This window comes from Carex rostrata, chromosome 4, assembly GCF_964058835.1.
Source record: "Carex rostrata chromosome 4, lpCarRost1.2, whole genome shotgun sequence".
NCBI lineage: Eukaryota > Viridiplantae > Streptophyta > Magnoliopsida > Poales > Cyperaceae > Carex > Carex rostrata.
The window spans coordinates 5,411,454-5,434,327 of record NC_135921.1 but is presented as its reverse complement, the minus strand read 5'-3'; the positions used below and the strand labels follow the sequence as shown (position 1 = coordinate 5,434,327).

The 22,874-nt window shown below is 31.1% G+C and overlaps 1 protein-coding gene across 1 annotated transcript; it reads right to left on the bottom strand.

Moving 5' to 3' along the window:
* Window positions 1-9,364: 9,364 nt before the first annotated feature.
* LOC144552799 (vacuolar-sorting protein BRO1-like) lies at window positions 9,365-17,159 on the bottom strand. The gene is made up of 3 exons (XM_078300791.1): window positions 16,689-17,159; window positions 16,033-16,542; window positions 9,365-9,612 (listed from the first exon to the last, which is right to left on the bottom strand). Exons 1-2 carry the CDS (start codon window positions 17,073-17,075, stop codon window positions 16,117-16,119), a joined length of 813 nt encoding a protein of 270 aa, XP_078156917.1. The 5' UTR covers window positions 17,076-17,159; the 3' UTR covers window positions 9,365-9,612; window positions 16,033-16,116.
* Between the last annotated feature and the right edge of the window lie 5,715 nt (window positions 17,160-22,874).

The window sequence follows — 22,874 nt, the reverse complement described above, 5'->3', positions numbered from 1 at the left end:
CCCGGGAATTCGTATCCTCTGAGATATCTCAAACTTTGCGTGACTTCATGGAAAATCCCAACCATTTAAATACGTTCTGCACCAATCTCAAAGTACACAAATATTGACCCCTTACATTACCCCCGAATAGGCACCGGACACGTCGGTCACGTAAAAGTTGAGATATCTCAGAGGATCAGGATATGCACTCGTCACCCGGACGCCAAACGGTGATTTCAGAAAAATCAAATAAAAAAAGAATAGCACGCTGGCCAATCAGACAGTGTGGAGGGGCTCCGTTTCTCCAGTCGTATTAATCGGACGATAAATATGCAGCCTATTTCTTTAGTCCGGGACACGCGTCAGGATAACATATGTTTTGGTGGGAACCACTATGTGGACTGCGAATTTGCGATTGACAAAAACCCACCACACAGTATTTTACAAGATTCTCTCAGCTGAGATTTTTTGAATAGAGATGTAAACGAATCTGCACCGTCCGTTTTTAATCTTTGCATCTTAACATAGATCTAACGGTTGATATCGCATCACTTGGGAGATCTCTATCCATCCCGTTACTTCAGACTTAAGGAAACAAGAATAACTATTACAAATTTTGTCTTTGCTTTGTGATTACAGTTGACACGGTATACAAAGATGAAATTTATCGTCTTGTCTGAAAAGGAAACCCGTTAATCTTTCCGAACTAAGTGACTTTTATCCTGTGCTATTTGTTACAGTTTAATTAACTGACACGTCGGGTCAACAAAAACTATCGCTTTCTTTGATAAGTAAAAAAAAATATAAATAATGTGTTTACATCCAGTAAAACACGTCTCTACTAGCCTTCAATCTATCATGAAATTCTTTCTGTATATATATATGATTTGAATGTTTGGTATATATATGGAACAGATGTTACTTCTATATATTAACACCACATGGAATTTTTTTTATAAATCATAATTGAGTCCGAGTATGACATCAGTGTCATATGACACCAACTACAAAATTCATTGGATAGACTTTAAACGACTAATCCAAACCGTTCAAACCGATTTACTTTATGAGTGATGCGTTTATATGCAATTTTTTTATATTTTCTAGTTATTTTAGTATCAAATCAAGCGGTCAAAAATGTTGAAAAATGAATGCATTAAAATTAATTTTAAAACTCACACATTTGACCGCTTGACTTGATACTTAATAAATTCGAAAAGTTATAAATTTTGCATGTAAACGTGCAATTAATGAAATAGATGGGTTTGAACGGTTTGGATTAACTGTTTGAAGTCGATTCGATAAGTTTTGGAGTTGGTGTTATATAGGCTGAAATGACACTGATGTTATACTAGCAAGACTCATCATAATTAGAAAAAAGATTTTTATGAAACCAATATGATTTTTTTATTTTTTTTACAAAAATCATAAGAACCGAAATGTCATTCCGATCCCTTTTTTGGGACGGAAATGACATTTCGGTTCCAGCTGTTTTCACATATTTTGAGAAAAAAATACGTTGAAAAATTGTAAAAATACCTAAGATCAAATTGCCATTTCGGTCCAAAAAAAAGAAAAAAAAATTCGGAACTAAAATGACATTTCTGTTCTTATGATTTTTGTAAAAAAAAAATTATCATATTGGTTCCATAATTTTTTTTTTCTAATTATGATTTATGAGAAAAATTCCACCACATGTCCCCTGGTCCCCTGGAAGATGTTAAATCAGAAATTAATCTCAGTGAACTGACATGAGCTGTAGTATGACTGGTTTTGCTACTAGAATAATCTTTAAGGCATTTGGAGCCTTGGCGTGACCTTTACTGTGGTTTTATCATAACTTATCCAAAATTAATTGGATAAATACTGCAATCTGCATCAGTTAAAGTACACGTGTCTGCCAGTCAAAACATTTGACAATTTTCCTTAAAAAAAAAAAATGAGCTGTTTGACATTTGATTTTTTCTTGAAGCTAAATATACAACAAACTTGTTCGAAGTTTGAAACAAATTATGGGAAATTTGAAATCTCAAAATAACACAAGAAAAATAATACAGGGGAAATGTTTGTCATGAAGGGTGGAAAAATCATCCCCTTCTTGTATTTAAATTTTAAAACAAGATATTAAAAAGAAATTTATTTATTTATTTTGAATGAAGTACATAACAAGGGAATACAAGACCCTGTAAAATTGTTGGTAACGGTCAGATTAATGCTGAGACAATTATGGAATTATGTCATTTTGATACCTTAAATCATTTCTAGGCCCCTCTCTGGCAACCCAAAAGAAAAGGAAGCCCAAAATGATATATTTAAAAGCCCAAATAAAATCATAAAATTCTAAGCACATATTTCAACATTTCAATTAGCGCAGATTTAGAAGGGCAGTTTTGGTGGTGCAGATTTTAACGGCTAACATTTTAATTAGCGCAGAGGTGAGAGAAAATAAAATTTAGATCGGATTAATCTTTTATATAAAAGGAAACAATAGCAATAGGATTCCAATTTTCCAAATTATACTTTATGTTCCATAATAAATAAAGTTATCGGATACTGTCAACATTAATTAAAAAAGTTGTATTTTAAATGAGAAAGTCCACCACACAATTTCCAATTTAAAAAAAGTTGTATTTCAATTTTCCAAATCATACTATCTGTTCCACAACTTCGGTAGTTCGGTTGGCAAAAACCCACTATTTTCCCCGCAGAGATTTTTCTGATATCTAAACGAAACCGTCCATTTGCGATCTAACGGTTGAGATCACACCGTATGGGATATCTCTTTCCTGCCTTTTCTTCAGCCTTAAGGGAACCAGAATTACATTTGACACGGTACGTATACGAAGAATAAGACATGTACCTTTATCCTGTACTTTGTTACAGTTTACTTAATTGACCCGTCGGATCAACAAAAACTATATATCGCTTTCAATCTAACATGAAACTTCTTAATATAAATATGATTTGAATGTTTGGTATATGGAACAGATGTTATTTCTATATATTGACACCATATGTTCCCTAGATCGAAGATGTTAAATCAGAAATCTCAATAAACTGACATGAATATATGGACAATTGTATGAATGGTTTTGCTGCTAGAAGAATCGATCTCTAAGGAATCATTAACCATATGGTATATTGGTATAAGTAGGAATATATATATATATATTCTTGCTGTGTGTCGTGACTCGGGTCACGAATTATGATCAAAATTATGGGTAATAGTACGTGAATGATCACGATATATTAGTCATACTGTGATCGAATGTGATATGAATTGTTATGTTTTATCACATTAATAACGTGTTATCACATGTTGTTTTGTTGGATTATGTTTAATTATTTTGTTTTAAGTTATCTAAAGAAAGCAAAATAATCACAAACAAAAAATAGAAAATAAAATTATAAATAATTATAAAATAAAGAAACAATTTTGTGAAGAATTTAGCACAAAAATAAACTTAATTCAAAATTTAAATTGTTGTTTGAGATAAATAATGATAAAAATATTTTGTTATTCTTATCACATGTAATCATGTTTGGACAAGTTATGTGTCGTGCCATAGTGTGCCGTGTCATTTTTTCTCAAAAAATAATTATGATATGTAACCGATACACATAATATATTATACGTAACTATGCATGCCGTAGCGTGTATGGTAACGGGATTTTTTGTTTAAATAGAATTCCTTTAAATTATTTTAACGGAACAAGCCTAGTTTGATCGGATTTTCAAAAACTAGCCTCCACCGATCCTTAGGATCGGTGTAGAAAAAAAATCCCAACTGCACCGGTCCTAGGAACCGGTGGAGTCAATATTTACCCCGCCACAGATATCCTGCACCAAAACCACACCAAACATCTCCACCGGTCCACAGGACCGGTGTAGGTTTGAATTTGCATTAAATAATACTACCCCCTGTGCTATCCTGAAGCTTGATTTGCGTGACTTTTTGGGTTTGCGTGATTTCAAAAAACATCTCAAACTTTGGAAAATAAATCTGTTGCGATTCCAAATCCCTCCCTTCACATTCTACAATGCACAAATCTCAAGGAGCGATTATTTTTTATGTGCAAATCTCTAAACAAATGAACGGATGGATTTGAAATCGCAAAGATTGCAGAGATTTTTGGATCGCAACAGATTTATTTCCCAAACTTTGCGTGAATTCCTTTCGGGTGCGTGACTATTTGAATTACAGTGTATGTAGCGAGTCATTGTTTGATGAAAACTGTATATCATTGCATGGTTTTCATACCTCTTTGAACGCATAAGATCAATATAATTCATTGATATCTTTGAATACGGCACCATGTGCAAAATTTGAAAATCAAGCCTCCACCGATCCCTAGGATCGGTGTAGGCGTAGTATGGGATCTTCTGTGGTCAGGCTCTCTTCAGGTGTGAAAATTGCTCCAAAATTGCTCCACTGATCCGTAGGATCGGTGTAGGATTCAATTTTTTTGCTCCACCGATCCTAGGGATCGGTGGAGGCTAGTTTTCGAAAATCCGATCAAACTAGGCTTGTTCCGTTAAAATAATTTAAAGGAATTCTATTTAAAAAAAAAGTCAAAATAATACAGGGTAAAATTTTGGCACCGAAGATGGACTGCTTATGTTTAATTTCAAAACAAGATATAGAAAGAAAAGTAAAACGGTATGCGCTACCGTAAATTTATTATTTTTCTTCTTCTTTTGAATGATGCAAACAATAATTATCTAATATTTCTCAAATCAATTGTATTCTATTTGACAGTCTCAACAATTAAAGTTCCTCGTTTCAATTATATTTATTTTAAACTAAAAAGAAATTCTTGGTTCTCTGTCAGACCTCTCAATTATATCCATTCAATTGTGTATTATTTGAATCAGTGTTTTAATATTCGGTCTATTCGGCCGAATATATTTTTCCACATATTATCTATTCGGCTGAATATTTCTGAATAGAGAATAAGAATTCAAATAAGAACCGAATATTTCCGAATAGAGAATAAGAATCCGAATAAGAACCGAATATTTATGAATATGAACCGAAATATTTCCGAATAGAGAATAAGAATCTGAATAAGAACCGAATAAGTTATAATTTCATTTATTTAAGTTTGAGCTTATGTTTTATTTATGCTTATTTGTAGTTTTGTAATTTGTACTGTGGGTTGTTAACTTGTTCTAACTTGTGTTATGTTTTATTTATGTTTATTTTGTAATGTTTATCTATGTTTATTAGAGTTAATGCCTATGATTTTTCATTTGAAAATCTGAATATATAAATCCGAATAAAAATCCAAATATTCGGCCGCATACTTTATATTCGGTATTCGGTGGCTTTTCCAATATCGAATAAGAACCGAATATTAAAACACTGATTTGAATCATTGAGTTTCATTAAATTCCTAGTGATAATTATTTCAATTTGTTTGGCGAACAAAATTAAGAGACATAAATCTGCGTAATATTTATATGCATGGAGTATTATATAGATTTTTCATAAAAAATGAAAATTTTAAAATAGCTAACATTGTGTCAAATTAAATTAAATTAGCAATGAATTTTAGCTTGAGGAAAATATATAACAGAAGCATCTCGTCATCCTGATCTAGTGACTATAGTACTATACATAAGCACTGTTTGTTTTCTCTTGTGAAAGATTTTAAATAAATCTATATTAAGTTCCAGTTTAATAATAAAAAAGTACATAACATGACGGTTTCTAACATTGTTCGTAGCGGTCAGATTAATGCATATTATTATGTCATTTTGATACTTTAGATTATTGTTTGGCACCTCTCCCGCAACCCAAAACAAGAGGAAGCCCAAAATGGTAAATTTAAATAGCCCAATAACTTAAAACCACAAAGGTTGGTCTGAACTGAAAAAAAAGTGTTTTTGGTGGAATACTGCTGAAATCTGGGATAAAATTGAAAAATTGAATTTTTGGTGATTTTAAGTTTGCATTTCAACTATACAGAACGTTATGGTGATGGTACCAATTGTACCAGTATGGTATAAGTGCATGGCCTGAATTTCTGAATTACACAAGTTATTTGTGATTTTAACCAGTATTTCAATCTCTAGGTATGTGAAGTCATATTTATAATTTTTGTGTTGCATGAAGTGGTATTAGCATTAACTACAATTTTTAAAGTTTTAAAAGTCCAAACAGTCGATCCAAACCGTTCAACATGATGGATATATTAAAATGCGCTTGCAGATCAAATTTTATATTTTTTTAAATTTGTTTTCTATTTATTAAGTATTTTACAAAATCGTTGTTTTGAGACCATTAATTTTTGTATCCACCTTAATAAATAGTAAAAAATTTCAATTTTTTTTTTGTCTAGTACAGTGATTAAGGGTTTTGATTCTCAATCAAGATAGGAAGGGTTTGGACTTTTTGTTCAGTCCTATCCGTATTCTTGCAATATAGTTCGCAACGGTTAAAACTAATGCAGACTGTTATGAATTTATGTCATTTGCATACTTTAAATTATATCTAGACTCCCTCTTCGGCAACCCAAAAAGGAGGAAGCCCAAAATTGTAAATTTAAAAGCCCAAATAAAACTACAAAACTCCAAGCATAGCTTGCAACTCTATATATATATCTGATTTTAGGAAACTAAATTGGGTCATATACTAGAGATGGGTACATCCAATATACACGGGAGGAAATTAGCCCAAATTTGGTTCCATGATAGGTTGGAATCGTTCGATATCCACATCGAGATTAGCACAAATAACTTCAAAATTTGTGTAAATTAAGTTCGCACGGATCTTAACGTAGGCCGGATTTGGATTGGAGATCAAACGGAATTTGATCCAGTATCCATTGGACCATTCCCACTCCCACGTGATCTTGACAACAATTAATGCAATAATGAGCAGTTTGGAATCTTTTTTTCAAGGATAGTTTAGGTTTCTGTAGCAGGTCAGAAATGTGAAGTTTTGAATCTCCTTTTTTTGATATAAAGAACTGAAAAACAATTTTCCTACAATTAGCTTATAATTCAAAGGGTTCTTTTGCATCAACAATTTCATTTCGAGGATACATATATTAAGTGAGAATACATTCCTTTATTAGTTTTCCATCCCATTACACAAAAAATTTCAATTTGCCACCAATGTATATCTTCTTCAATTTATGTTAGCTAAAATATTAGTACAACAGAAAGGGAGCAATCAAAGTCAGTGCAGGGTTAAAGTTTTAAAATTTAAACTCAAGTGTTCACGACTACAAAGCAGAATTCTAACTAGATTAAAAGCAATTAATCATTTGACATTAGAATTTTATTAAATTTTAATATACATAAATAAAATCTTCTAAGCAATCATTTTGCATTAAGATTCGCTCCTGATGCCGAGGCAGTAGCTACATTTTATACAAAATGCCATTGGCTGATTGGCGCGTTTGCACACATCCAAAATGTTCCATCAATTAATTAAAAGAAAATTTATTTAACACTGCGCAGGCTCCAGTTGGGATAATCATGGAACATCCGATGCAAATCTGATGGATGCAAGGCAATACAAGGGATGGCTAGCTTTTGATGTTTTTAATGTGCTGTGCTCGTGAATTCATTCACCTAAGGTAACTCAAATTTTGAATTTAGATCCGGACCCTCCAATCTACTTTGGCACGATATTAAGAATTCAGAGTATGTCTGATGCCCATTCGGACCTACTTTGGTTTCATGGGTTTAATTATCGTCTGATACTGCATTAAGATGTGTATGCTCTGCATTAAACTCTGTACGAGTGCTTCAATTTTCATGTGCACATATTTTAACTGATCAGATGGTGTTGGAGCTAATTCGATCCAAAAGTAGATCCGATGTCCATTTGACCTACTCCGATCTCCGATATTAAAGGGGTACATTTCACATCGCACTTGATAGATTTGATTCTGATTGGACGGTCAGGATGTAAATCAAAATTGGATTTACATTATAGGATCCGAACTCTCTACGCGCTTACAGTACTAAGAGATCTCAATTTAAGCCCATGGACTTTACTATCCTCAAAAGATTCTATGGATCTCCAAAACAACTCTTGTTGGTGGTTACTTTTGGTTCCTTGTCCGATTAATCAATCTACTAACATGAAATAGTTGTTCATCATTATTTTTCCATTTGCTTAATCATCTATAATTCAAACGATCATTTATGAATCAGTTGCTTTATTAAAAAAAAAAGAAAATAGGTTTCAACAAGCTATTTTAAGAATTAGATTCTCACGACTGTTTCATTTTGTGGGGGAAAACAAAAGACAACTTCGCTTGAATTTTTCCACGTTATATTAATTTCTGTTAATAAAAAATTCTGACTGGATTCATCCCCCCAAGCTATTAACATGTCCATTTACATCAACTTCGCTTTGAATTTTCAGCATGCACCTCTTCCATTTTTTTTAATTTTTTTTTCACAAGTCTCTCTTATGGCCTCGTTTCAATTTTTTTCCAACACGTACCTAGCTCCACTTTTTTTTTGCATTAGGTCTTTTCATATGGTTGTTGTTAATTGATACAGGTGGGGCTAAATATCAATGATTCTGGTATGGTATTATTTTTTGAGAGAATATATTCTAAATTTTTTTTTAGAGAACTGGTATGGTATTAATAATAGGCTGAAATCATGTATGTAGTGACAATGGGTTGAGATGTAACAGTGTTTACGGAATTTGACTTGGCACCTTTTACACTAAGCGTACCAGCACTATTGACTACTGTGAGGCCGCACCTGCCATACTTCTACTAGTAGTTGAGGGAAATATTTGGTTTGTTAGGTGTATGCTTGTTTAGTTTATTGCAAAAACACGGTGTGTTGGACACACGTGTCAGCATGCACGACTAAGGATACAGTACAACATGGTACATCTTGTTAGATGCGCCGTTGTGTCCAATGTACTTAACTACTAAACTTGGAGAATAAGTATCTCACAAGTTTATTTTCCTTTGGTATTTATTTGAAGATAGTGACCTTCCAACTGCGACAAGTACTTTAATAATAATTAATTAGTATATATATATCTGAGACAAGTTGATAGATCTGCAACCTTGGACAACGTCAAATCGTCAATTAATACAAAACTTTATAAAGTACATTTTTATTAGACGACAAGTACAGATAAATTCCATTTATTTGTAAGATTCATCCATTATTAATTCCTCATGATTTTCCTATGAACACTTCAACGCACAATCTTAAAATGAGTTCCATCCACATCAATCAATTATATATATTAGTAGTAACGAAAAGTATTTTATCCATGCTATAGGAATGAAATCATTCAGGCCAACGCAATTCGCGATGAACACTTGAAACCTCGTCATTTTAAAATTTACAAATGATCTCAACTAAATATTAAAAAACGCATGAACCGCTTCATTTCATAAAAGATAAAACATATAAAATAACAAAGCACAGTAGACTATTAGAAGTCTAAAAGAAATTAACAAAACATTTCTTGGATTCAATTACTCAAATTAATATACAGTTGAATTAATATTGAAGAAGAATCAAATTTTAGATGCATATCACAAGTTTCCACATCACAACTTCTCTCCTTTTAAACGACTAAAGGGTAAAAGAAAAAAAAAATGAAAAACCAGGTAATAGAAAAAAGAAAACGAAAGCTCTCGCTCAAACGAATTGAGATCTTTGGCCCACCCGGTTTTATTCTAAAATAATAGGAGTTTCTACCAACACTCAAGAAAGTTTAGATTATATGGCATCCAGTTCCGCAAGGCTCTCCATCCCTCCCATCCATTCCGAGACAAATGCTGACTTCTTCTTCAAGGAGTATGTGGCTGGAATTCTCATATGGTAAATGCTATTGTTCTCTCTCTCTTGGCTTTCTCAAGCTGTGAATTGATGTTTTTCTCTAATTTTGATATGACATTGATGAGAGAAAAGGGAGCGCCTTTGACGTCTTTCTTCATGCTTAAAGGCGGTCAGTGCCCATCTGTAATCGTGCGATTTCTTCTCCAATTTCATCATTTTCATGGAGATGTAGGGAATAATGATAGCATGACTCAGCGTAGAACTGTGAAGTTTTGAGTTGTACATGTGCAAACCAACCCTTGTCAAAGTGTTGCTTGAGTATTTGAGTGGTGTGGTGCTCAGTGCATGAAGAGCCTCTTCGTAGTATAACTCGATCTAGTCATGAAAACAAAAGACATTAGACAAAAATAAATCAAAGTACAATATTAAGAAATTAATACTTCATATTGACGAAAGAAAACTCCATTTAAAAAATATTAGGCATAGATAATAATCAAGAAAGAGGGAGAAAAGAAAATCTTTACCTCCCTTGCAGCCATGGAGCAAACAGCAGGTGACAATCCCTTTCTAACAGCACAATTAAAAAAGCACTCTTGCGCCTGAGCAACCATCAGCTTCTCTAGCATGCTCACACATTCTATTGAAACATCAACTGATTGACCTCCCCCCTAGTATCTCTCTCAACACTGTGATATTTGGTGTGATAAATTGTGAAAATAAGTGGAATTTAATCATTAGTTTGATTCTATTAGCCTCTCTTCAATAAAACCGAATCATTAATTGGTTGGGTTACATCCATTTATAAATTTAAAAAAAAAAATCCATCTTATTTCTAACATATTGATTTTCTAAATTTTAAATATAAATTTATTGCTATTTCTAAGTTACATTCAAATTTTCTTATTTGGAATTACATCCAAAGTTTACCTTTTTTTTTATTGTGGTTATAACTTTAGTTTGTTGGTCTTCACTTGGCAAGCTTATAGGCGCGTCATTTTTTTTTTTTTTTCTTTTTTGAAAAAACAATTGTATTTGACTGATGTGGATTGAACTAGTCTCTGTTAGAAGGTCACAATCTTGAAATAAAATAAAATAAAACTCAAGAATATTGATCAACAAAGCACAATCTTTATTGGGTGATTAATTATCCGATATTTTTAATTTTACCCAAAAAATAAATTATTTTATTATAAATAACCAAAATCACGACAAAATTTTATTTCTACCCAAACCGTAAATAATATTTACGGTTCGAATTCACAATTCAGACCGTAAATAATATTTACGGTTCTAATTAAGAATTCAAACCGTAAATATTATTTACGGTTCTAATAATGAAATAGCACAAGAACAACAAAAGGTTGAAAGAAGGTTAGGTGCTTTTGTCGGCCAGTAAGAATAGAGCTTTTGTCGGCCAGGAAAGTAAATAATTTACGGTTTGAATTCAACTGGCAGTGAGAATATAGCTTTTGTCGGCAATATAGGGGACAGGTTGGCCGATATTTTATTATTTCAATGCCACATGGTTGAAAGAAGTACTACTATCTCAATCCTATAGATACTACTATCTCAATCCTATAGATCCACAAAACCAATAAAATTAGAACCGTAAATAATATTTACGGTTTGAATTGTGAATTCGAACCGTAAATATTATTTACGGTCTGAATTGTTAATTCGAACCATAAATATTATTTACGGTTTGGGTAGAAATAAAATTTTGTCGTGATTTTGGTTATTTATAATAAAATAATTTATTTTTTGGGTAAAATTAAAAATATCGGTTAATTATTGAGTTGACAATAAACTAACTGCTCCATATTAGATTAACACAATTAGTCATCAGATAAATCAGACACAAATATGATAGAATGGTTAATTATTGAGTTATTAATTAATAAATTAACAATACCGTACTACTTTAGAGCAATGAGTCACCATATAAATCATAGGAGAAGCCTACTTGGCATTTGCCCCAAATTTTTTATGACACGTTGATGCTAAAATTTCACTTGCCATCCAATTTGATTGATTATAATTTTTTTAATAAATTTTCTAAATTCTTATTGGACTTACATTTGGATCATGCTGAAAGCTGATCGAATTTGATTCATAATAGTTCTAACAAAAAAAAAGACTATCACAACAAAAGTAAACTCAGGGATATTATTTGGTAATTTTAACAAAAAAATTGTTTTTTTTATATATAATTAATTTGTACCTCTACCCCGCCAAAAAGCAAATAAGATGAGCAAAACAAAAATAATATATTTTTTTAATTTGTTACCATTGTTCTTCGTAATTAAACAAAGAAATTGCTATAATAGGAGATGATTGTTTATTTCTCACATAATTAATTGCTAATTTTCGAGCTTATAGCTGTTCCTATCTGGCTAATTAATTAAGAACGAACGGTCAGGATGGATGACCTAAAATAATAATTTTGACAATTTCATCTGCGTCGTTTGGTTTCATTTATTAATTAAAAACTGTTATTCTAAATGTTTTAAAAAAAATGTCTTATCTCGTAGCTTCCATCTCTAGAAATGTATTGATTGGAAAATATCTAAGTTTGTAATCTTTACTGTGATTATTTGTTTGGCTGTTGAGACGATGTCATTATTGTCATAATAATTGTATAACATAAAATAATAATGGATTCAAAATATCTAACTACAACAGAACGATTCATATTGAATCTTCATTATTTTATTATTTACAGGGATAATTATTCCTTCCACCCTCTCCATTTAATGTGACCAATTTTTTAAGTACGAAATGATCAAAATATTCCTGGTTGCTTTTAGTAAAAAATATTAAATATTAATGGCTTTTTAATTTATATAAAGTTAGAAAAACTTATTTAAAAAAAATATAGGCACTTGATTAAATATTTATAATATAATGATATTTCAGTTTTATTTTTGTATACATGCTTGATATATTATAAAGGAAAAATAGTTTCATAAATAAATAAAATTGATAAAACTATTTTATTTACACATGAAAATTAGCAAACATTATGAAATAAGAAATTATTACTAATTTAAAATTAATTTTGAAAATTGTGAAATATTATTATTCATAAAATGATTATGACATAGATAAATTAATTAAGGCTATCATTATTATTTCATACCTATTAAATGATAAATTATCTACCGAAGAAGATCGTTAATTGTCATCAATTGCATATATTAGAGGGAGGTGATTTTCAAAATTAAAATTTGGTAGTCAATTTGTCACAAATTAAAAGTTTGAGAACCTACCTCTTATTGTATAATTAAAATGGTGGCTTATTTATTTTTTAACTTTTTATTCAATCCGATTCTTCTAGTTAGATAAAGCATTTTTAGAACGATTATATTAACTTATTTTTATTGTTAATTTGTTATGTTGTTGAAGCATTTTTCTATTATAAGTTACCATTATATTAACAATTTTGAATTCTGATATAAGTTTGGTTCCTGCATTATTAAAGATTGATGGTTGAAGTCATTAGTTGCATTATTTGAGATTCAAATCTAAATAGTACATTAATCAATTTCGAACAAACTATATCCAGTTTGAGTTTGAGTTTGAATAAGATTCGAACCGAACTAGTTTGATTTGTTTCAAAACGAACTAATTTCGAATCGAATTAATTACAAACTTTTTTGCGAATTCAAACTAAAAAGAAGAGTTTCAAATCGAACTTAACCCAGTTCGAGTTCAAATTCAAACTAATTTCGAACCGAACTGATTTGATTCATTTTAGAACGAACTAATTTCAAACTGAATTAATTAAGAACTTTTTTCGAATCGAACTCAAATCGAATCACGAACTACGAACTTTTTGTACAGTCCTACTCTTAATTGTGCCTTAAACTTTGTCTATTCTGACTAACAAATTTAATTTCAGATGTCACAATTATCAATATATTGATTTATAATCTTAATTCCAAATCGAATAAGTATTAGACATCCAAGTCATGTTTTCTAATCCAATCAAAAGTTGGATTAGATAGAAGAATGACATCTTCTTGATTAAGTAATATAATTAATTTGGACCATCTAAATTGGATGGTCAACATCAAATAATTGTGTGCGACCACAATTAGACAGTATTCTCTGTATGTCTATATGCCTCTTTTAGGCATATTTTGCCTGGTTATATATGAATATATGGCAAAGATATGACATTTCGTCTGTTGCCATGTTAAGCAATCATTACAATTGATCTTGACAACTAAAAGGACCATCAATGATTAACACTAATTTGTTTGCCAATTAGTCTTAACATTTTCAATTGATCCCTTGTTTCTAATAGTAAAAATAATTAACATAGCTTACTGAAATTAAAAATAAGTTAACATTGTGACAATTAGCACATAGGTTACTGAAATTAAAAATAAATTAATTAACTAATATTTTTTTCATAAATTTAATACAACACATATTAATTTCTGTGCAATTTGAAAAATTGAGTAGTTGGACCTCAAGCGATTAACAAAATTGACATTCTAATTATAATTGATATTCGGATTATGATCATATTTTTTAAATTTAAGTTAATTTATTATTCAATATATTTAATACTAAACAATAAACCAATTATTTTAATTTCTTACTTCATGCAACTGTGGCATCATTTATTTATCAATATATGCTTTCCATACATGTCAATGTTTGTGAACCAAAAGTAAAATGAACTTGCAAATAATTTTCATAACTAAAAATGAACTTGCAAATATTTTTAATAACTAAGTAAGGCGTTCGGATCACCTTCTCTCTAGGGTGCAAAAAATTCCTGCTCCTAGAGTCACTGCCAGATGGAGCTGAGATCGTTTTTAATATTTAAATATTTGATCTCGGACTGGAGCATAGAGCTCTTGGTCAACAATTGCTGTGCATGTAACCTTTTGATGTCGGAAATGGTATTTTCTCTTGGATTGAATTTTTTTTTTTTTGAAATCTTAACAGCTGCTGCTAAGTGTTCTCTTGGATTGATAGCATTGGAGATGGCAGATAATCCATAACTTCATAATTGACGGGTGAGATGTCGATCCGCCTGCATAACTTTATAATTGACAAGTACTATTTGTGATGGGTGATAAATTGAATTTTGATGAATGTGAATATCTAACTAATTTTCAAGGCTTGTATATAATTCAGATTATTTTATAATTATGATAAGAGCCATTTGGTTAACCTGCGAAAGAGGTTGCTTGATAAATTTGAATAACAGATACGTATTGTGTAGTGCTAACTGCTAAGTGAACATAGATAAGTAAATAGCTAGGTAGCAGTCTATTTGGGAAACGAATGGCACTGGTGGTGCAATAGGTAGGATGTAGTATGTGGTGTATGAAGTAGCTAGGAGCATATTTTAAATAGTATGGCTAATATAACATCAGTGTCATTTCAATCTATATAACACCAACTCCAAAACCTATAAAATCGAGTTCAAATGATAAATTCAAACCGTTCAAACTAATTTAATTTATGAGTGATGCGTTTACATGCAAACTTTTTATATTTTTGAGTTATTTTAGTATCAAATCAAGCGGCAAAAAAATTGAAAAATAAATGTATTAAAATTAATTTAAAAACTCACACATTTGACTGCTTGACTTGATACCAAATAAACTAAAAAACTTATAAATTTTACATGTAAACGCACAACTAATGAAGTAGATCGGTTTGAACGGTTTGAATTCACCATTTGAATTCAATTTGATAGGTTTTGGAGTTGGTGTTATATAGACTGAATGACACTGATGTTATATTAGTCATACTCTATTTTAAAATGTTCATTTTTATTAGACAACAAGCTAGTCCAGATTAGTTCCATTTATTTGTAAGATTCATCCAATTCCTCATTTTCCGATGAACATTTCAAAGCACAATCTTAAAAAGAGTTCCATCCACATCAATCAATTATATATACTAGTAGTAATGAAAAGTATTTTATCCATGTTATAGGAATAAAACCATTCAGGCCGACACAATATTTGGCGATGAACACTTCAAAACTCGTCATTTTAAAATTTACAAATGATCTCAACTAAATATTTTAAAACGCATGCATGAACCGCTTCATTTCATAAAATAAAAAAACACATAAAATAACAAAGCACAGTAGACTATTAGAAGACTAAAAGAAATTAACAAACCATTACTGAGATTCAATTAATCACTAGAAGCAAATTTTAGATGCATATGGCAAGTTTCCTCATCACAACTTCTCTCCTTTTAACGACTAAAGAAGAAGAAAAAAACCTCATGATCACTTCTCGCTCAAACAAAGAGCTTTGGCCAACCCTGTTTTATTCTAAAATAATAGAAGTTTCTATCAACACCCAAGACAGTTTAGATTATATGACATTCAGTTCCGCAAGGCTCTCTAGCCTTCCCAGCCATTTTGAGACAGATGCTGGCAACTTCTTCAAGGAGCATGTGGCTGGAACTCTCATACGGTAAATGCTATTGTTCTCTCTCTTGGCTTCCTCAAGCTGTAAATTGATGTTTTTCTCTAGTTTTGATATGACACTGATGAGAGAAAAGGAAGCGCCCTTGATGGCTCTCTTCATGCTCCAAAGGTGGTCAGCACCCATCTCTAAACGTGCAATTTCTTCTCCAATTTCACCATTTTTATGGAGATGTAAGGAATAATGATAGCAAGATTCAGCGTAGAACTGTGAAGTTTTGAGTTGTACATGTGCAAACCACCCCTTGTCAAAGTGTTGGCTGAGTGGTACAGTGCTCAGTGCATGAAGAACCTCTTCGTAGTATAACTCGACCTATTCAAGAAAACAAAAGACATTGGACAAAAATAAATTGAAGTGCAATATTACGAAATTAATGCTTCAAATTGAAGAAAGAATACTCCATTTAAAAAATATTAGGCCCAAATAATAATCAAGAAAGGAGAAAAAAAACTTATTACCTCCCTTGCAGCCATGGAGCAAGTAGTAGGCAACAATCCCTTTCTAACAGCACGATTAAAAAAACACTCTTGCGCCTGAGCAACCATCAGCTTCTCTAGCATGCTCACACATTCCGTCGAAACATCAACTGATTCACCTGCCCCTAGTATCTCTCTCAAATACTGAAATGCTCCTGCTGCATTGTAAAATGCTTTGTATGCCTTCTTCAACCCGTCAACTGTCCCCCGATTTTGTGCAGCTGCCATCTGTGAGTACACTGCAGCTATATTAAACACGACTGCCACTTTCTCCGAACCAATCGAGGTGTGGGAGTGCTTTTTCGACGGCTTGAACGAGTCCTTCCAGGTGAAATAAACCACCTCAAGGTGCGATCGTTCAAGCGCCATAGGGTAGTGGGGTTTTATTATTGAGAGAGATTGGAAGTACGAGTACCATTGGTGGAGGAGGCCTTCAAAAGAAACAGCAGTTGATGTGGACGAACTGGTGGTGAGTGTCAGTCTGGACCTAGATCTCAGGAGTGCAGAGAGCTCTTTGTCGACAATTGTCGTGCATGTAACTTTTGTTGTCAGAGATGGTATTTTCTCTTGGATTGATAGCATTGGAGATGGCAGATTATCCATAACTTCATAATTGATGGGTGAGATGTCGATCTGCCTGCATAGCTGGCCTGGCCGGATCCAAGCCTTCTTCATATTCTTCATCTTTTTTATTTGAGAGTCGCCACCGGGTGCCCGGAGAAATGCCATTAATTAATGCAACACAAATTTAGTTTGTGTGATGTTGTCAACAAGACAATTAATAATTGTTATAGGTGATCATTGAATTTTGATGGATGTGAACATCTCTTATTGAAAGAGGAATTTTCAGTAAGCTATTTTATAATTTTCAGTCAGCAGTGTGGCGTCTTAACTATTGATCAGCTCTGCGTGCTGCAGTTTTGTGCTTGCCTGGGTGCAGCACAACTCCTGTCCGCATTGGATCCTGCTGACTTCTTGTCTTATGGCCGCCTTCTCTTGTTCTTTTTCTTTCCTGTTATAAATGTAAGTGCCATGTGAGTATGTGACCAAGTATAAAATTAATATTTGCCGAATTCCTTCACCTCCAATAAAAAATATTTGTGGAGTTCCTTCACCTCCAATAAAAAATATTTGCAGAGTTCCTTCACCTCCAATAAAAAATTTTGGGCGCCTTCTCTTGTTCTTTTTTTTCCTGTTTTATTTGTAATTGCCATGTGACCAAGTCTAAAATTAATTAATATTTGCGGAAATTGCTTTCACCTCCAATAAAAAATATTTGCTGAAATTACGATCAACTCATATGTTATTTATAATTACTTCTGAAAATTTATATTAACTTACGATTTTAAACCTTTCTGTAAACACCCAAAATTTTGGAAATCGAAACAATCTTTCTCGAGGCACCCAAATTCATTAGGTAATTTCTTTTTTCTTACAAGCTCTGTTTTTGTCTATCGCCCCTCACGTAGACATCTACTGGGATATAAATCTTCATCCAAATTTCAAAATAGAACCGAAGTCTAAACGGACGATATTAAAGGCTTTTATATATTTTTCTCTGAATTATATTTGTCTCGATATGTAATTCATGATCAATGACTTAAGAAAAATGAGTGCTTCAAAATAAAATAAATAAAAACTAACAGAAATTATGGACAAATTTTGTAGATATCGTATTTGTTATCATAATGTTATTAAAAAAAATTAACTAATTAATAACTTTAACTAGTCAACAATATGAAATTAATATTTACCGTTAATTTCCAACAATAATTTGGCAAAAGTCCGACAAACTTGAAGCTCAATTTGACAAATATTGTGTACTTATACCGGACAATTTGTGTACTTATATTTAGTTAAATAAACTTGTCGCTGTTTGAATCGTCACTACTTTGAAATTATTAAACTAAAACTCATGACCAAATTAAACTTTATTTCATAAACCGCGTGGATCATACGAGCAACTGTCAAGCTCTAAAAATGAATTTAGAGGGAGGGACCTATTATATTGCATATAAATATGCAATCGATAAATTAACTATATATCTCGGATTTCAGTAATATATATAGAACTTAATTTATGTTGAAGTCAAAGATATATCTCGGACTGTAACTATCCATGTTTGATATTATATATGACTCAAATACGTTGTATGTTGCATCTATCCATTTTATGCATTAGTATATTACTCAAATAAATTGAATGCTGCCGTTCACGGTTATGAATGACGTGGGAAGATATTAGCTCGGTTGAAAGTTCAATATAGCAGCAGGGGTGAATTAAATTAGAAAATTTTGGTAGGATTAAAATTTAAAATGCACAATATGTAATATGTGAGATTTGAAATCAAGTCGCCACAACAAAATAAAGCTTTATTCACTAGATATTGGACATAAATCTTCATTGAAAATTTTAAATAGAACCGATTACAAGCCTAAACGTACAATAATATCCAAGGCTTTATATATTTTTCACTGGATTATCTCTGTGTGCTTCAAAAAAACACTTAACAGATAATTAAATTGAACATCATTCTTGTTACTATAATTGCTATTGAACATTAACTAGTCAACATTATCAAACAATTACCGTCAAGCATAGCTCAGTAATGGTTAATTTGGTAGTGCGCGCTCCGACGAATTTCCGACAATAATTTGACAAACTTCCAACACATTTAACGGCTGCATGAACTTTTGAGGATGACCCAACATTCAGAGAAAATAATGATGCATTAGTGTTCAAATACTTCAATTTTCAGTTTAAATTAATGTTTTATTGTTCATCGGAAGATTTTCAAAACTCCAACCACACATTGTTGCTTTGTAACAGTACTATATATCTTCATTATGAAATCGTTGCTTCATTCCGCTTTTGTCAGAAAATATTATTGCAGGTTTCAAATATTCTAATGTTCATTCTAATGTCTAATTAATTAAACTTGTCGCTGTTGTAAGGGTCACTATTTTGAAATAAAATGAAACTCCTGACCAATTAAACGTGGAATTTGGAAATTTTATCATACATGAAAGGGAGAGAGACCGACTTCACACAGTCTCAGTCATTTTTTTCAAACAGATAAAACAGCGAGAGAGAAAAGCCTTGACAGCCATTAATTATCAAGTTTTGACGAAAGAGAGAAAGATCAGACCCTTCCATCAGCAAATTAGGAATAATATATGCAATAGTTCTTCAATAAGTAATAAACTATTATGCAATGGTTTATCAAGCTATTAGCTAGGTAATAATTGAACTATATATTATGCAATGGTTTTTATCAAGCTATAGGTAATAATATATATGCAATGCCATAAACTCTTTTTTTTTTTTTAAATAAGGATTTAGTAAACTACTACTTATCTGATTATCTTGACACACGTTAAAAAAGGTTCAGGTTATATAGCTGAACTACTAAAACACCATTACAATTTTTCAAAAGAAGAAAAATATATTGGAACTTATGAGTCGAATTTAAAAAATAAATAAAAGAAAACTACACCAAAGAAATGACAATTTAAAAAAATAAATAAAAACAATATTATTAGCTGGCATTATATTAATTATGAGTTTCTTATTTATAGTCTTACTATCTCATTTAACTTCTTGACTTAATATATAATCATTTAATTAACCTTTTCTTTTACATTAGATCATCTACCTTTTATTTTACATCAGATCATTTCCCCACAATATTAATTTTAGACTTGCATTGGTCTAGTGTGATTGATTTCAGACTTTGTTCTAGTGTTTTCTCCAAGGCATTCTTATATTGGTCCATTTTTGTAAGTTAGGGAAATCCAGAAACTGAATGAATGAATAAAACTTTTCCTCTCTAAATTATTCTTTATCGTTTTAATTTCCCCTCAACATGAAACTACCTGGAGTGTTCATCAATTCTATTCGATTAAAACCAAATAAAATAGAGAAACTATAATTTTATTCGATCGGTTTTAAAAAAAAAATACAACTGAACCAATTAAAATAAACTTATCAACTAAATTAAAATCGATTTGAATAAAATGAACTAAATTTTAGTTTGTTCGGTTAAATCGAAATAAGAAGATTAACCATAAAAATAAACATTATTTGTTCTCTTTTGAACTTTTTAAATATGAATTTAAAAAATTTGTGTGGTTTGATCTAACAAGTTTTAAATGAACCAAGTAATATACATTATGTTGTAATTTTTTACTTTTTGTAAATGTTTGATCGGACAGTGGACGGGTATAAATATCTGAACGGTTATGTCTAACTGGTTTTAAAAATTTCTTTATCGAACCGTTTAATCTGAACTCTCTCAGTTCTGTTTAAAATGTTTAACTAATTAAACGAGACCTGATGAACACCCCTACTTTGGGACCAACTAGAATAATTAGCAGGGTGATGCAGACATTTTGGATGAGGTATAATTTTATCATTATTTTGAATATTAAGTATATTTTTATAATTTTTCTGAGAAATAACATAGAAATAGAATCATATTTTATAGATCTTTCAAAATAAAATTAATAATTTTTTAAGCTTAAGTATATCTTTATACTTTTTTATCAAATTAAAGACCGAAGTAGAAGTATATTGTTGAAATTTTTTTTTGAGCTAAGCTAGAGTCGTTAAATGTCCATCCCTCACTCTACTTGGTTCCGCCTGAAGAGTGAAATTTGTAATTTTCTAAAGCATCTAATTCCTAAATTAGTTTTGTTGAAACCTATTTTTATTGATTTTAATTAAACCAATTAATTCATAAATTATCGTTGGAATTATAGATAGTTAAGCATATACGAAAAACCTTAAAAAAAGAATGTTCCTGAGGTGTTCATTAGAAGATCCATATATAGAATATTTTGAAGGATAGTAATTAGTAAAGTCCATGGGCTGGAATCCGAGTCTAATTGCAAATCTAAGCCTGATTTAAATTTCATGAACAAGTCCAATGGCAAAAATAGCAAAAATATTTGTATGTGCGTAAAAAGGCAATTAGACTTGGTCAATGGTCATGATTCATGAACCCGAGTTAGATGATGGTATAGCAATTACAACTAGAAATAAAATATAAACAAAAAAAAGGCGCGTAATAAGGCAAGAAAATTGTCAGGATCCATTGCGGCCAGAAATTGTGCTGCCGCCACGAAAGCACAAAACTGAAATACTGAATCACGTACAGAGAGAGCAGCAAAAGAACAACCATATGACAGAAGGTGCGCCACAATAAATCCAGCATAAAATTAAGCCCAATACATGAATCAGAAGAACGGTTCTACCTGATCTAGTCAACCAATTGATTGGCATAGCAACGAGGACATATTATAAGAAACAAATATATCAATGAAAATAATAATTATCTAAAAATTAAAATACATGTTAATAGAAAATTTATATGATTCTGTATTTTTAATTAACTTTAATCGTGATCTCTGATAACAATTTGATGATGTGATGATTTTTTATTTTTAAGTACCAATGATATCAAATAATAGCTCGATTCGAATCTAATATCAAATATCATACAACAATTCAATATCAACATATAATATAATATCAAAAAACATAAATAAAAAGTGTTATCGTGTGTATGTATAGGATATATATACACACACACATATTATAAGAAAAATATATATTCACACACACGTTCCAATTTATATTCTTCTTTGTTTTCAATTTAGAATACACACACACACATTGATATATTCTATATCGGAAATATATTCTAAATTGTCCACACCAATATGTATAGAAACAAAGAAAGAGAAATAAGAAAATAAAAAAAATTGATTTCCATTGTGATCCGTATAGAAACGAAGAAGTAAGGAAACAATAAATAAGAAAATGGAAGGTGTAGTTTTCTCAATTGAAGAGGAGAAATATGGAAAAAAAAAACAGATAAATATATCGCTAAATTTCATAATTTATTCAATTTTAATTGTAACATATCGTGTGGCAGCATATGTGGTGGGTATGTTTTTAACTAAATTTAGACTTTTATACATAAAACAGATGCATTTAATCAAAAGAAGACAAATTATATAATTGGAGAGCTGAGATCAAATCCGAAGTTTCATCTCTCAATCGTAGCTGTTGGCGGATCGGACACCCAACGTGCTTAATAATATAATAGAGATACAAGTGTTTCATCAATAGATGTTACCAAACATCAAAAGATCAAAACTCAA